At 49.0% G+C, this 12,512-nt stretch overlaps 1 protein-coding gene across 5 annotated transcripts in view; it reads right to left on the bottom strand.

Annotated features, from left to right (window-relative positions):
• The window catches only part of DCAF6 (DDB1 and CUL4 associated factor 6), a 159,582-nt gene that overhangs the window by 32,878 nt on the left and 114,192 nt on the right, over nt 1-12,512 (bottom strand). For all 5 annotated transcript variants that reach the window (XM_074998250.1, XM_074998279.1, XM_074998260.1 and 2 more), the window contains one exon: nt 12,058-12,385. In XM_074998250.1, coding sequence (XP_074854351.1) covers nt 12,058-12,385 — 328 coding nt within the window. The remainder of the gene's footprint in view (nt 1-12,057; nt 12,386-12,512) is intronic.

The raw sequence follows: 12,512 nt of genomic DNA, 5'->3' as shown, positions 1-12,512 counted from the left end.
CTAGAGCCAAACATTTTACTTTTGGAGATATGTATCTCCTAGAACTGGAAGGGACCTCAGAAGGTCATCTAACCCAGTCCCCTGCCCAAGATGGCAGGACCAAGCACTATCCCTGACATCTATTTGCCCCAATCCTTAAATGGCCTTCTCAAGGATTGAGCCCAGGTTTAGCAAGCCAATACTCAAACCACTGAGCTATCCCTGCCCCTAGAGTCTTCACCACTTTCTAAGATAACGTTATAGTGTAGCAGCACAAGTCCTAGCGGAAAAGCATGAAAAGAAAGGTTACTCACCGTAGTAACGGTGGTTCTTCGAGATGTGTCCCCGTGGGTGCTCCACATTAGGTGTCGGGCTCGCCCGGCGCCGCAGATCGGATCTTCCAAGCAGTTTCTGCCGGACCGCGCATGCGCCGGTGCGCGCCGCTCCCCCACGCGCTCCCGGCCATGTGCGCGATCCGGTCCCCGCCAGTTCCTTGACCAACCGCCTCGGATGCTCCTGCAAAACACTAAACAGAGATCCGGAGCGGGGAGGATGGGCGGGTAGTGGAGCACCCACGGGGACACATCTTGAAGAACCACCGTTACTACGGTGAGTAACCTTTCTTTCTTCTTCGAGTGTCCCCGTGGGTGCTCCACATTAGGTGACTACCCAGCAGTAACCCAAGATAGGAGGTGGGTAATCGGATTATGTGCAGCTTGTCCCCGAGAGGACCGCTGCCGAGAGACGGATATCCTCTTGGAATACCCTGTGAAGGGCGTAATGTTTGGCGAAGGTGTCACAGGATGACCAGGTCGCCACTCTGCAAATGTCTTTTAACGCAACGCCCTTGAAAAAAAAAAGGCTGTTGATGCTGCCACCGCCCTAGTGGAATGAGCCCTGGGCGTGGCCAGTAAAGGAGTCTTTTTGAGTTTGTAGCACATTTTTATGCAAGATACGATGTGCTTAGAGATTCTCTGCGAAGAGAGACATTCTCCTTTTGATTTGGGAGCGATAGAGACTAGGAGCCTATCCGTTCTCCGGAAGGACTTGGTCCTGTCCATATAGAAAGCTAGCGCCTCCTCACGTCCAGGAGGTGTAGGCGCGCCTCCTTGTTAGAGTTATGAGGCTTTGGATAAACAAGGCTAAACAATAGGTTCGTTAGTATGAAACTCAGAAAGAAACTTTAGGAACAAGGGCTGGATGCAGCCGTATGGTTACCGCCTCCTTGGAAAAACAGCGCAGGGTGGCGTTGCCATAACTGCCTCAAGCTCGCTCACCTTGCGAGCTGACGTGATTGCGAGAAGAAAGGTCGTCTTCATCATAAGGAGGCGGAGGGAAACCGTGGCCAAAGGCTCGAACGGTGGTCCCTTTTTCGCATTAAGCACCAGGTCCAAGTTCCACGGAGGTGGAAGCGGTTTCTGAGGGGGGTATAGGCTTACCAGCCCTTTGAAGAACCTGGTAACCATGGGATGGGCGAACACCGTGTGCCCTTCCTCTTCGTGTCTGAACGCCAAAATGGCGGCCAGGTGGACCTGAAACGAGGATAGCGAGAGTCTTCCTCTCTTGAGGTCCAGTAAATACTCTAATATCACAGCCATAGGCACCGAAAGGGGGCTAGCTGTTTGGTAGAACACCATGCCGTAAAGCGAGTCCATTTCTGCTTGTAGGTCTTCCTGGTGGAAGTCCTCCTGCTACTTTCTAGGACTTGCTGCACTTCCTCCGTACATGTGCTCTCTAGGGAGCTGAGCCATGGATTAACCACGTTTGTAGTCGCAGGCCTTGGGGGTGCGGATGCACTATGGACCCCTGGGCTTGCGTGAGCAGATCCAGCGCCACCGGAGGGGACATCGGTGGCCGGTCCGACATGCGCAGGAGTAGGGGGAACCATTGCTGTCGATCCCACGTTGGGACTATCGGGATCATTCAGGTTCCTTCCCTCCTGGCTTTCTGCAACACTTTGTGGATGAGCACTGTGGGAGGGAAAGCGTAAAGCAGGGGGCCCCTCCATGAGATCGCGAAGGCGTCCCTCAGGGACCCCCGTCCCAGTCCTGCCCTGGAGCAGAATCGTGGGCACTTCTTGTTGTGCTGAGTAGCAAACAGGTCTATCTGGGGAAAACCCCATGCGTGGAAAAATCGGTTGCAGCAGATCGGGACGGATCTGCCACTCGTGCGTGAGTGCGAAACGCCTGCTCAGCTGGTCTGCCTTCACATTGCGAGCGCCTGGTAAGTACGAGGCTTTCAAGGTTATATTGTTGGCGATGCAGCAGTTCCACAACCGGACTGCTTCTACACATAAGGCACGGGACCGAGCTCCTCCTTGCCGATTTATATAAAACATGGTGGAGGTATCGTCTGTACTGATCCCGACTACCTTGCCTTTCATTTGGTCTCGAAAGTGTCTGCAGGCATTGAACACTGCTCTGAGCTCCAGTATATTTGTGTGCAGTGACTGCTCCATGGAGGACTACAGCCCTTGCGTCACCTCTTCGCCCATGTGTGCTCCCCACCCTATGAGGGAGGCATCTGTAGTAAGAAAAACCAATACGTGTGGTTGGTGGAAGGGTACCCTTGTTAGCAGGTTCCCGGGGTTTACCCACCATTGCAGGGATTTGCGCACCTCTGTTGTGGGCGACGCCATCCTGTGAACAGTGTGTGCTGCCGGTTTGTATACGCTCGCCAGCCAATGCTGCATGCTGCGCATGTGTAACCTGGCGTTCTGTTCTATGAAACGTCACTGCTGCCATGTGGCCCAGCGGCTGTAAGCACGTCAGAACCAGCACCATAGGGCTGAAGGTGAAGCCTTGCGCGAGGGAGCCGATGGCCCGAAAGCGAGTCTCTGGTAGATACGCCCTCGCTGTAATAGAATTTATGCGTGCCCCTACGAACGCTATGTCCTGTGTGGGGTCTATCTTTGATTTTGTCAGATTGATAAGCAGGCCGAGCGAAGAGAACGTGCCTGCTGTGACACATATTATGCATAGTACCTCCTCCTTCGAGGCCCCTTTGAGTAGGCAGTCATCCAGATACTGGAATATAAATAACCCTGTCTGTGCAGGTAGGCTGACACCACTGCCAAGGTCTTGGTGAAGACTCTGGGGGCTGAGGAGAGCCCAAACGGTAGGACCTTGTAAGTCGAGGGCTGCGAACCAATTTCCATCGTCTAGTGCCGTAAGGATGGAGGCATTTGTGATCATCCGAAAGCATTGCTTGCGCAGGTACCGGTGAGGCCTCGAAAATCTAAGATGGACCTCCCCGTGAGGAAGTACCTCGAGTAGAACCCTCTCCCGTGCAGTTGCTCCGGCACTCTTTTCACTGCCCCTACAAGCATGAGATGGTCTACCTCCTGCTTGAGCCTCGCTACATGGGAGGCCTCCTGGAGGTGGGGCCCCGGGTGGAGGTCATGGCGGTGGGAGCAACTGGGAGGGGATGGCGTACCCCGTGGCTATGATCTCCAGCACCCATTTGTCTGTGGTGATCCTTTGCCACTGGTTATAAAATGGTCGGATGATGGCCTTGAGCACTGGTTTCGTGCCCTCTGGAAGCGAGTCCATGAGGGAGGTTAACCTAATGTGGTTGTCGAAATTATGGTTCGCTAGATGCGCTGCGTAATTTGCCATTGGCAACAGTAGCGTGGAGGAGGAGTAGACCTTTCTGCCCAACAGCTCTAGCTTTTTGGCATGTTTGTCTGTTCCCCCACGTTGCGACGACTCCACCACCAAAGAATTTGGTTGTGGGTGGCTGAACAGGAACTCCATGCCCTTCGTCGGCACGAAGTATTTTTTTTTTTTTTTTCGCTCTCTTGTGGACAGGCGGAATAGTCGCAGGAGTCTGCCATATCATAGTGGCAGACTCCAAGATTGCGTCATCAGCGGTATTGCTATTTTGGAGGAGGCCGGAGGTCTCAGATTTTTGAGGAGCTTATGGTGTTGCTCTTGCACCTTTGCTGTCTGGATGCCTTGCGTGAAGGCCACCCTCGTAAAACAGCTCTTGGAACTGTTTGAGATCGTCCGGAGGATGGACGTCCCCCGGGGCCGTAGCCTCATCCGGGGAGGAGAGCGAGGAACCGCTGGGGTACGTCTCTCTGGACCCTTCCGGTTCCTGCTGATGATGGTACACCCTCTCACTAGAGGTTTGCGAGGAAAAATCTCGGGGTTCCATAACCAGTCCCCCCTGAGATGCTTAAGTCTCTGTCCCCGGTCGCAATTGCCCTCGGGGGTACGAGATCGTTTGTAGGGATTTTTCCCTAGTAGATTGCCGATGGTGTCTATGCCCTGCGTGGTCCCAGCCAGGGTGAGGCTGGTTGCAGAAATGGAGAAGGGGGCTCCGGGTAGGCTGGGGGGGGACCCCTGCCTTCTAGTTGGAGTCTGCAACATAGCGGAGGGCTGTGAGAAAGCAACTCCACAGCCCTGTGCGGAGAGGGGCTGCAATGCCTCCTCTTGTGTGCAGTCTTCCCCCTCCCTTGAGGAGGTAACTCCGCCCCTGACATACAGGGGATCCCGGCCCCGTCCGCACCGAGCTCGGCACACTCAAAGGCGGTGCCGCACGTGCGGTGTCCTTCGGTGCCGGCAGGCTGCGTGCCTGCGCGCTCTGCACCGCCGGTTTTCCGGGGGTCGGTGGTACCGGCGCTTGTTTAGCCGCCGCCCTGCCTGCGGTGCGGGGCGGCTGGCTGATTATCGGAGGCTGAGCCGCTTGCACGTGGCTCTCCGTGCTGCCGCCGATCAGCTGTTGCTGCGGCTGGGGGCTGATCGCTCCTCCCGTCCCGCTCGCTGTTGCTGCCGGCAGGGATCGGGCTGGGGGGCATACAGGGGATTCCGGTGTCCGCACCGAGCTCGGCACGCTCAAGGGCGGTGCCGCACGTGCGGTGTCCTCCAGTGCCGGCAGGCTGCGTGCCTGCGCGCTCTGCACCGCCGGTTCCCCGGGGGTCGGTGCCGCTGCCTGCGGTGCCGCCGGTACCGGCGCTTGTTTAGCCGCCGCCCTGCCTGCGGTGCGGGGTGGCTGGCTGAGTATCAGAGGCTGAGCCGTTTCCACGTGGCTCTCCGTGCCGCCGCCGATCAGCTGTTGCTGCGGCTGGGGGCTGCTTGCTCCTCCCGTCCCGCTCGCTGTTGCTGCCGGCAGGGATCGGGCTGGAGATACTTTCCTCCGTTTCTGCGCTGATGGAGTGAGGGAGGCAGCTTTCCTTTTAAGGGCCCTGGAGGGTCCCTCCTGCTGCGGCCGCTCCGGCGCTTCTGGCTGGAGGGCCTTATCAAGAAGCAGCATTTTTATCCTCATCTCCCTGTCCCTCCGTGCTCTGGTTGTTAATTTAGCGCAGAAGGCGCATTTCTGTGCCACATGGGACTCCCCCAGGCACCTTATGCATAGACTGTGCCCATCGGACACTGGCATCGCCTCTTGGCAGGACTCACAGTTTTTTTGTTTTTTTTTAAAGCCTGAAGAGGACATTGTTGGTGAGTCTTTGAGTTTTTAAGTGGGTACTTAGCACCTTCTTTGTGCCGTTTTCCCCATCCGATGGCCTGCCTTAGCAGGAGGGCTGATGGCCCTAGCTCCTGGCCTCCAGCGCTTGTTACTGGGACTGGCTGAGCTGTCCCGCTCGTAGCTTGTTTGTCGTTGTTTTTTTTTTTTACAAAATAACAACCGGCTAACTCGTAGTAGCCTAAGTGCCTGAAAAAAACTTTAAAGAAAAACAGATAAAGTCGTTGAATACGCTACTTGGCCTTAGCCTAGTTGGATTCCGTCTGCAGCCGACGGCGGTTAAGAGGAACTGGCGGGGACCGGATCGCGCACATGGCCGGGAGCACGCGGGGGAGCGGCGCGCACCGGCGCATGCGCGGTCCGGCAGAAACTGCTTGGAAGATCCGATCTGCGGCGCCGGGCGAGCCCGACACCTAATGTGGAGCACCCACGGGGACACTCGAAGAAGAACAGCCATTCCATTTTAAGCCTTCAATTTTCAGTTCTGAGTGACAATTGTTCCTGGCTAGCCTGAGCCCAAAATGTAGCAAATTTATATAAGGTATATACAAAAGGTCCTCTGTCGCTGACCTTTGTATATACCTTTTAAAGGTGGTGGGGAGAATTGAGTTGACTCAATAGGCAAAAGAGCAGTCATAGATCAAAAGCTACACAAAATGGAATGTCAACATCGCTGCTCTCAAGGGCTGCGTCTACACGTGCACGCTACTTCGAAGTAGCGGCACCAACTTCGAAATAGCGCCCGTCACGTCTACACACGTCGGGCGCTATTTCGAAGTTAACTTCGACGTTAGGCGGCGAGACGTCGAAGCCGCTAACCTCATGAGGAGATAGGAATAGCGCCCTACTTCGACGTTCAACGTCGAAGTAGGGACTGTATAGACGATCCGCGTCCCGCAACGTCGAAATTGCTGGGTCCTCCATGGCGGCCATCAGCTGGGGGGTTGAGAGATGCTCTCTCTCCAGCCCCTGTGGGGCTCTATGGTCACCGTGGGCAGCAGCCCTTAGCCCAGGGCTTCTGGCTGCTTCTGCGGCAGCTGGGGATCTATGCTGCAGGCACAGGGTCTGCAACCAGTTGTCAGCTCTGTGTATCTTGTGTTGTTTAGTGCAACTGTGTCTGGGAGGGGCCCTTTAAGGGAGCGGCTTGCTGTTGAGTCCGCCCTGTGACCCTGTCTGCAGCTGTCCCTGGCATCCCTATTTCGATGTGTGCTACTTTGACGTGTAGACGTTCCCTCGCTGCGCCTATTTCGATGTTGGGCTGAGCAACGTCGAAGTTGAACATCGACGTTGCTGGCCCTGGAGGACGTGTAGACGTTATTCATCGAAATAGCCTATTTCGATGTCGCAACATCGAAATAAGCTATTTCGATGTTGGCTGCACGTGTAGACGTAGCCAAGGAAAGCAGGCTGCAGATGCTGAGTCAGTGAAAGAAACCAGTTACACTTTCTTCTGGAAGAGCCTGAGCTCAGAGGAGCACTGCCTCCACTGAGTTGAATTTGCGGTTCGGCACAATCTGCCGAAATCTGTCAATATGCTATAGCTGAAATGGAACATATTACATCCCTGAAGCTATGCACCAAGTCAGGACATGTCAACTTCACATGGGTGTCATTAGCCGAAGACAAAGACCACTTTTATTATAATCTTCAAAAAGTTATCAACTCCTTTCCAAGTGGCGAACAACTGTATATCCTTGGTGACTTAAATGCAAGAGTTGGACGCGACCATCAGTCTTGGCCCATCTGTCTCAGTCATCATGGTATTGGGAAAATGAATGAAAATGGTCAGAGTCTACTCGAATTCAGCTCTCAGAATCAGCTCTGCATGACTAATACTTTCTTTAACTTGAAAGAATATTGCGAGGCTTCATGGTGCCACCCCAGATCCGGTCATTGGTACCAACATGACCCTGTACTAGTACACAGGAAACATCTCAACATCATCAAAATTACATGCACACATCACAGCACAGATTGTGACACTGATTGCTCCTTGATCATCAGCAGAACGAAAACTGTCCCAAAGAAACTCAAGCTCATAACATCCTTTCATGAAAACATGAAAACAACAGTACAATATGACGGATCTACATTGGAACCATTTGCAATGAACAGTAGAGTCAAACAAGGGTGTGTTCTTGCCCCTACTCTCTTAAGTCATATTCTTCTCACTTCTACTAAATTGTGAATTTCAAAACTCATGCAGCAACGTAATTCTCCACACTAGATTAGGTGTCTTCATCGCAGCACCTCATTATTATTCCCTGCTCAGGCTGATTACCATGCCCCCTTGGAAGAAGGGGGGCTAGTGTAAACACAGCCCAGGAGTATCACAGTTGCTGTCCTTCAGTCTCAGTAGATATTTTCCACATTGTCCCAGGTCCTCCTCCTTTGCGTTTTATTTGTGGGGTCCATTTGATAACTTGCTGGAGGATGTTGAACAATGTTTTTCTTAGTGCGTGGCCTAGCCATCCCACTTTCTTCTCTTGATTTGAACGTCAAGTGGTTCCTGTCCTGCTCTCTTCCAGATTTCATTTGTGATAAAATCTTGCCATTTAATGTGAAGGATGTGCCTCACATATCTGCTTACAAATATCTGTACCTTGTTATTTGAAGACTTTTTTGTATGCCAGGTCTTGAGTCTATAAAAGAGCACAATCTTCACATTTGTGTTGAAGATCTGCAGTTTCATCTTCACAGATATTATTTGTGAAATCCATATGGGATGAAGAGTCTTTAATGCAGCTGTTGTTTTACCTGTCCTGGCACTGGTATCCTTATCTGTTCCTCCCTCTCTGCCCATAATGCTTCCCAAGTAGGTGAACTGCTCTACATCTTCCAGGTCATCCCCTCCCAGTGTGATGATGATGCTGTTGGACTGGTTGATCCTCACTGTCTCGGTTTTTCCCTTGTTACTGCTCAGTCCGGTTATTGAAGCTGTTTTGTCTAATGTTGCCACCTTTTCTTTCATGCTTTCATGTCTGTGTGAAAGGAGGGCGACACCAAAAGCATAATCAATGTCCTCTGTTTGAAAAGTGTGCACTGAATGTCTTGTTGATGGCCATCTGTTGTCCTGCTCATAAGTCCACTGTGATCAAGAACAGGAAAGGTCACAACAGGCACCCTCGTCGTACTCCTGAGACTATGCTGAAGGATTCTATCAAGAAACCATTGTGAACAACTTGGCACGTCTACGATGGTTAAGTACAGAGGGAGTTCCACTTAAGCAACTGTTCTATGATCAGTCTGAGAGTTTCTATTTGGTCAGTACAAGATCTCTTCCTTTGGAAGCCAGCCTGCTCTTCTTCCCTGTGTTGTCTATCAATTTCTCTGTCTTCATTCTCTCCAAGTGAATCCTATCGAACACTTTTCCTGGAACAGACTGTAACTTGACTCAGCTCCAGTTCTTCTATTTCTTCAGGTTGCTCTTCTTTGGAAGCTTGAAAAAGTAGCCATGTTTCCAGTCTTGTGGGATCTCCTCAGTATCCCAAATTTTCCCAAATACAAATTCAAAAATGAAAAAAAAAAACCTGACAAATCCTGCTGAGACTTTCACAGACTTTCTAGTTGTTGGGGAATTACACAGGCCACGCCTACACTAGCCCCCTTCCTTGCAGAAGGGGCATGGTAATGAGCAAGTTGGGAAGATGCTAATGAGGGCTGCTATGAATATGCAGTATCTCATTAGCATAATGGCAACTGCACGTGATTCAAAAGTGCTGCTTTCAAATTGCGCACTGCCCATGTAGGTGGGGGCTTTTCAAAAGGATCCCCCCCCAGATTTCAAAAGGTTTTAGGAAGAAGAGGCTTTTGAAGTCCAAGGGGTCCTTTCGAAAAGCCCCTGCCTACATAGGCTGCGCACAATTAAGGTAATGAGGCGCTGCATTTTCATAGCCCCCGAAAGGAAGGGGCTAGTGTAGATGTAGCCATAGATATCTAGTGAATCTACCAAGGAAGAATGTGGCCTTCACAACCACCTGTAGAGGAAAATCAGAACTTAATGAAGTTACTGCTCATCCATCTTTCTGACTTGGAGGTAACACTGTGCATTGTAACTGCTACAGAAAAGAGGAGATGAGGGAAATAATGTATCAAATATAAAGGAGCAAGAAAACTCCCGAGATTTTTTCCAGTCTCAGGAACATGACAAAAAAGCATTGCTTTGTTTTCTGAATCTTTACAAATGTTAAATGAATTCACTCCTGCTAAAAGGTGCCCTACTTACAACCCTGCAGGTTGAGATCACATAGAATTATTTACCTATATCATTTATGCAACATTAATCATCCAGGACTGCACAAATATCTGGGTTCTGAAGAAACTAAGACAAAAGTTTGCTTTTTAAGATATGTGTTAACTGTGGTAAAACATCAGCATGGACAAGGGGGTTGTAGTTATCGTTTTTACCTTGACCAGATAACATGTATGGAGTAATATGCTGAAATCACACTTTTTCACACTTGTGCGGACATACCCCAGCAGGTATACTTTTCCACACTGCTGAACTAACGTAGATAAACATCTACCCTAAAGGGGCGAAAGGGTAATTCAGACTCCAAGGTCCATTCAATCCTATTCCCCAACTTTCCAACAGGAGCGCCAAGCAACGTCAATTACAGTGGTGGGCTGTGAAACACTGCTCAGTATTCTGGGCTACTATATTATCTAGGTACACAGACATGAAGGAATCCTATATTTTAAAAAGCCCTTCAGCAATCTAGTCCCTTGGGAAATTCCTACTTTGCAGAAGCTCTGGATCCTGGGGAAAAGCAGGATGAGACATAGCTCCCATCCAAGACAACATGAAACAGAAAACAAGGACACTAAAGATGATATCAAGTTAATTCAGCAAGCAGTATAGTTATGCTTCAACCATTTTCATTTCCAGTATACATAATTAACAGCAGCATAACTTCTATCCCTGCAAATACAGTGTTAAGTATGTCTCAAATGAGACAAATACCATATGCCCAGGTGTACCTCAAAGTGATGATAAAAAAAATTATATCTTGCCTTGCGTCTAATAGCTGAATGTTTGTTTAATAAATTATGATAGCATTTGAACAGTGCAAGCACTGATGTTAACAGAATATTCTGTTAAATGTGGGGGCTATTACACCAATGATGGATTAAGAGGTCAAGCATATGATACATAGGAAACTCTCTAAGCAACAGTAGTCAAAAAAGATTTTTTTTAATTAGTGCTGGTACTTAGATTCTACAGGGAAAAGAAATCGTACAGAACCTATCAAAGCTGCACCCCATCCCACGCCGCCCTTTTTTGCAACCATAATTTTCTAGTAACTCATGTAATCAATACTAATCATGCCCACAGCATTAGTCAGATGTTAAGAGGAAAAAAAAAGGGTGTACAAAAGTTTTCCTCTCATGAAAGAGAAAATGGAAAATTCAAAATTTGGTCAACCACCAATGGAAAAAAGGCAGAGTTTATTACACGTATGCTACAGCAAAATGCATCACTACCTACCAACGTCTACAGTGCAGACAGAAGACAAACTGTAGACCATTATATCTCCGACAGATGGGCAATATTTTGCAATAACCTGGAAAGAGTTTACTGTATTAAGTCTATGTAACATTGTGGAAAAGGCTTGTTAGAAACCTCTGTTGGCATGAGATATGACTGATATACAACAAAAGATTGTACTGAAAACGTATTAGATAATTACAGAGTTTTCACACAAAAAGCGTTAAGTGGATTTCTTGGGGAATCTCTAGGGAGAAATTAACGCAAACGCCCCAACTCCAGTTTTGTGAATACCCAGCTTTTTGAGGTATGCCCTGAGAAGAGGGTCTTTGTCTAGAGATTTCTATGATTACCTAGTATAGAAGGCCAACGTCAAAGGTCCAGGCAGTATAAAGAGTAAGTTAATATGTCCTGCTTTTGGTTTGGGTTAAGGTCTAACTTGTAACCATGATGAAAAACCAGCTGTGGATTCTGAAGGACTCTGGAAGCTTTTTAGCATGTGTACCTATTTTTATTTAATAGTTTTTCTCTAATGATTTAAGAACAAATGTGCTTTCAAATGTGTGACAATACACAGGTCACAAACCTCAGAGAGAAGGCAAAACAGGCATTGGCTTTTTAGGACATGTGGCTGACGTGGATATCAGTGTAAATTAGGAAGCAGCAGAACATTAAAATCCCCAGTCAGAAGGGAGTGAAACGCATATTTCTAGCCACGAGAGGTGATATCTGGGAGCCAGAAATCGAAAAGGGGATGTCGTTGATAGACCATGGAAAGGCAATAGACGTGCTGTTACCCTTGAAACTGTAGAAGTATTATAAAATGCACTGTGAACAACACCGATCAACCGCAAACATTCATCACTCGGGGACACTCAGATAAAAAGTTCTTTTTTTTCCCCCCATTTAGCAAGAAAGATACACACAGAACAAGTATCAGATTTGTTTGCTTTTTTTCTTTATATATAAAATGTTGACTAGTCGCAGCTTTAAGGATCCTGGTAAGCTGCTGATGAGGCACTCCGGGCCACAAGCTCTGAGATCCTACTGTAAGGGCTGAGGCACCAGTTCCTAGCTTTTCCTCAGAAAACACTGATGCCAAAGAAAAGAATTCTACTAACCTGTGTCCTGGTCCTCCTCGATACCTTGCACCAGGTATCAGGACAGGGTCATCATCACTATCATCAGTTTCTTGGAAAGCAGAGCTTCTGGTGGATGATTCTTCATGAGCTGCAAGCCCTGAAGAGTCAGGCTGTGGAAGAAGTTCATGGTTTGTATTAACTGGGTTGGCAGTGGACACTGTACTTTGTTGACTTGAACTCTCTTGCTCTTCACTTTTTTCACTTGAAGGTCCTTCCTCTGGGTTCTTACAGATGCTGTCAAGACTGGGATCACTTTCTTCTTCTGCACTGGTTCCAGGATGCTCAGATATATCCTTATCTGGTACAGCTAACAGAAAAAGGTAATCAAAATTAGCACTGAAAGCACTGACAGTTATAGGCTACTCACAAATATATTGTTTTAAATGGTCATCGAAAATAAATGTATTTGGGTTGGCTTTAGAAAGTTATCATTC

This window comes from Carettochelys insculpta, chromosome 1, assembly GCF_033958435.1.
Source record: "Carettochelys insculpta isolate YL-2023 chromosome 1, ASM3395843v1, whole genome shotgun sequence".
In the NCBI taxonomy this organism is placed as follows: Eukaryota; Metazoa; Chordata; order Testudines; family Carettochelyidae; genus Carettochelys; species Carettochelys insculpta.
The sequence above is the reverse complement of the archived record's forward strand: the minus strand, read 5'-3'. Positions and strand labels throughout refer to the sequence as shown.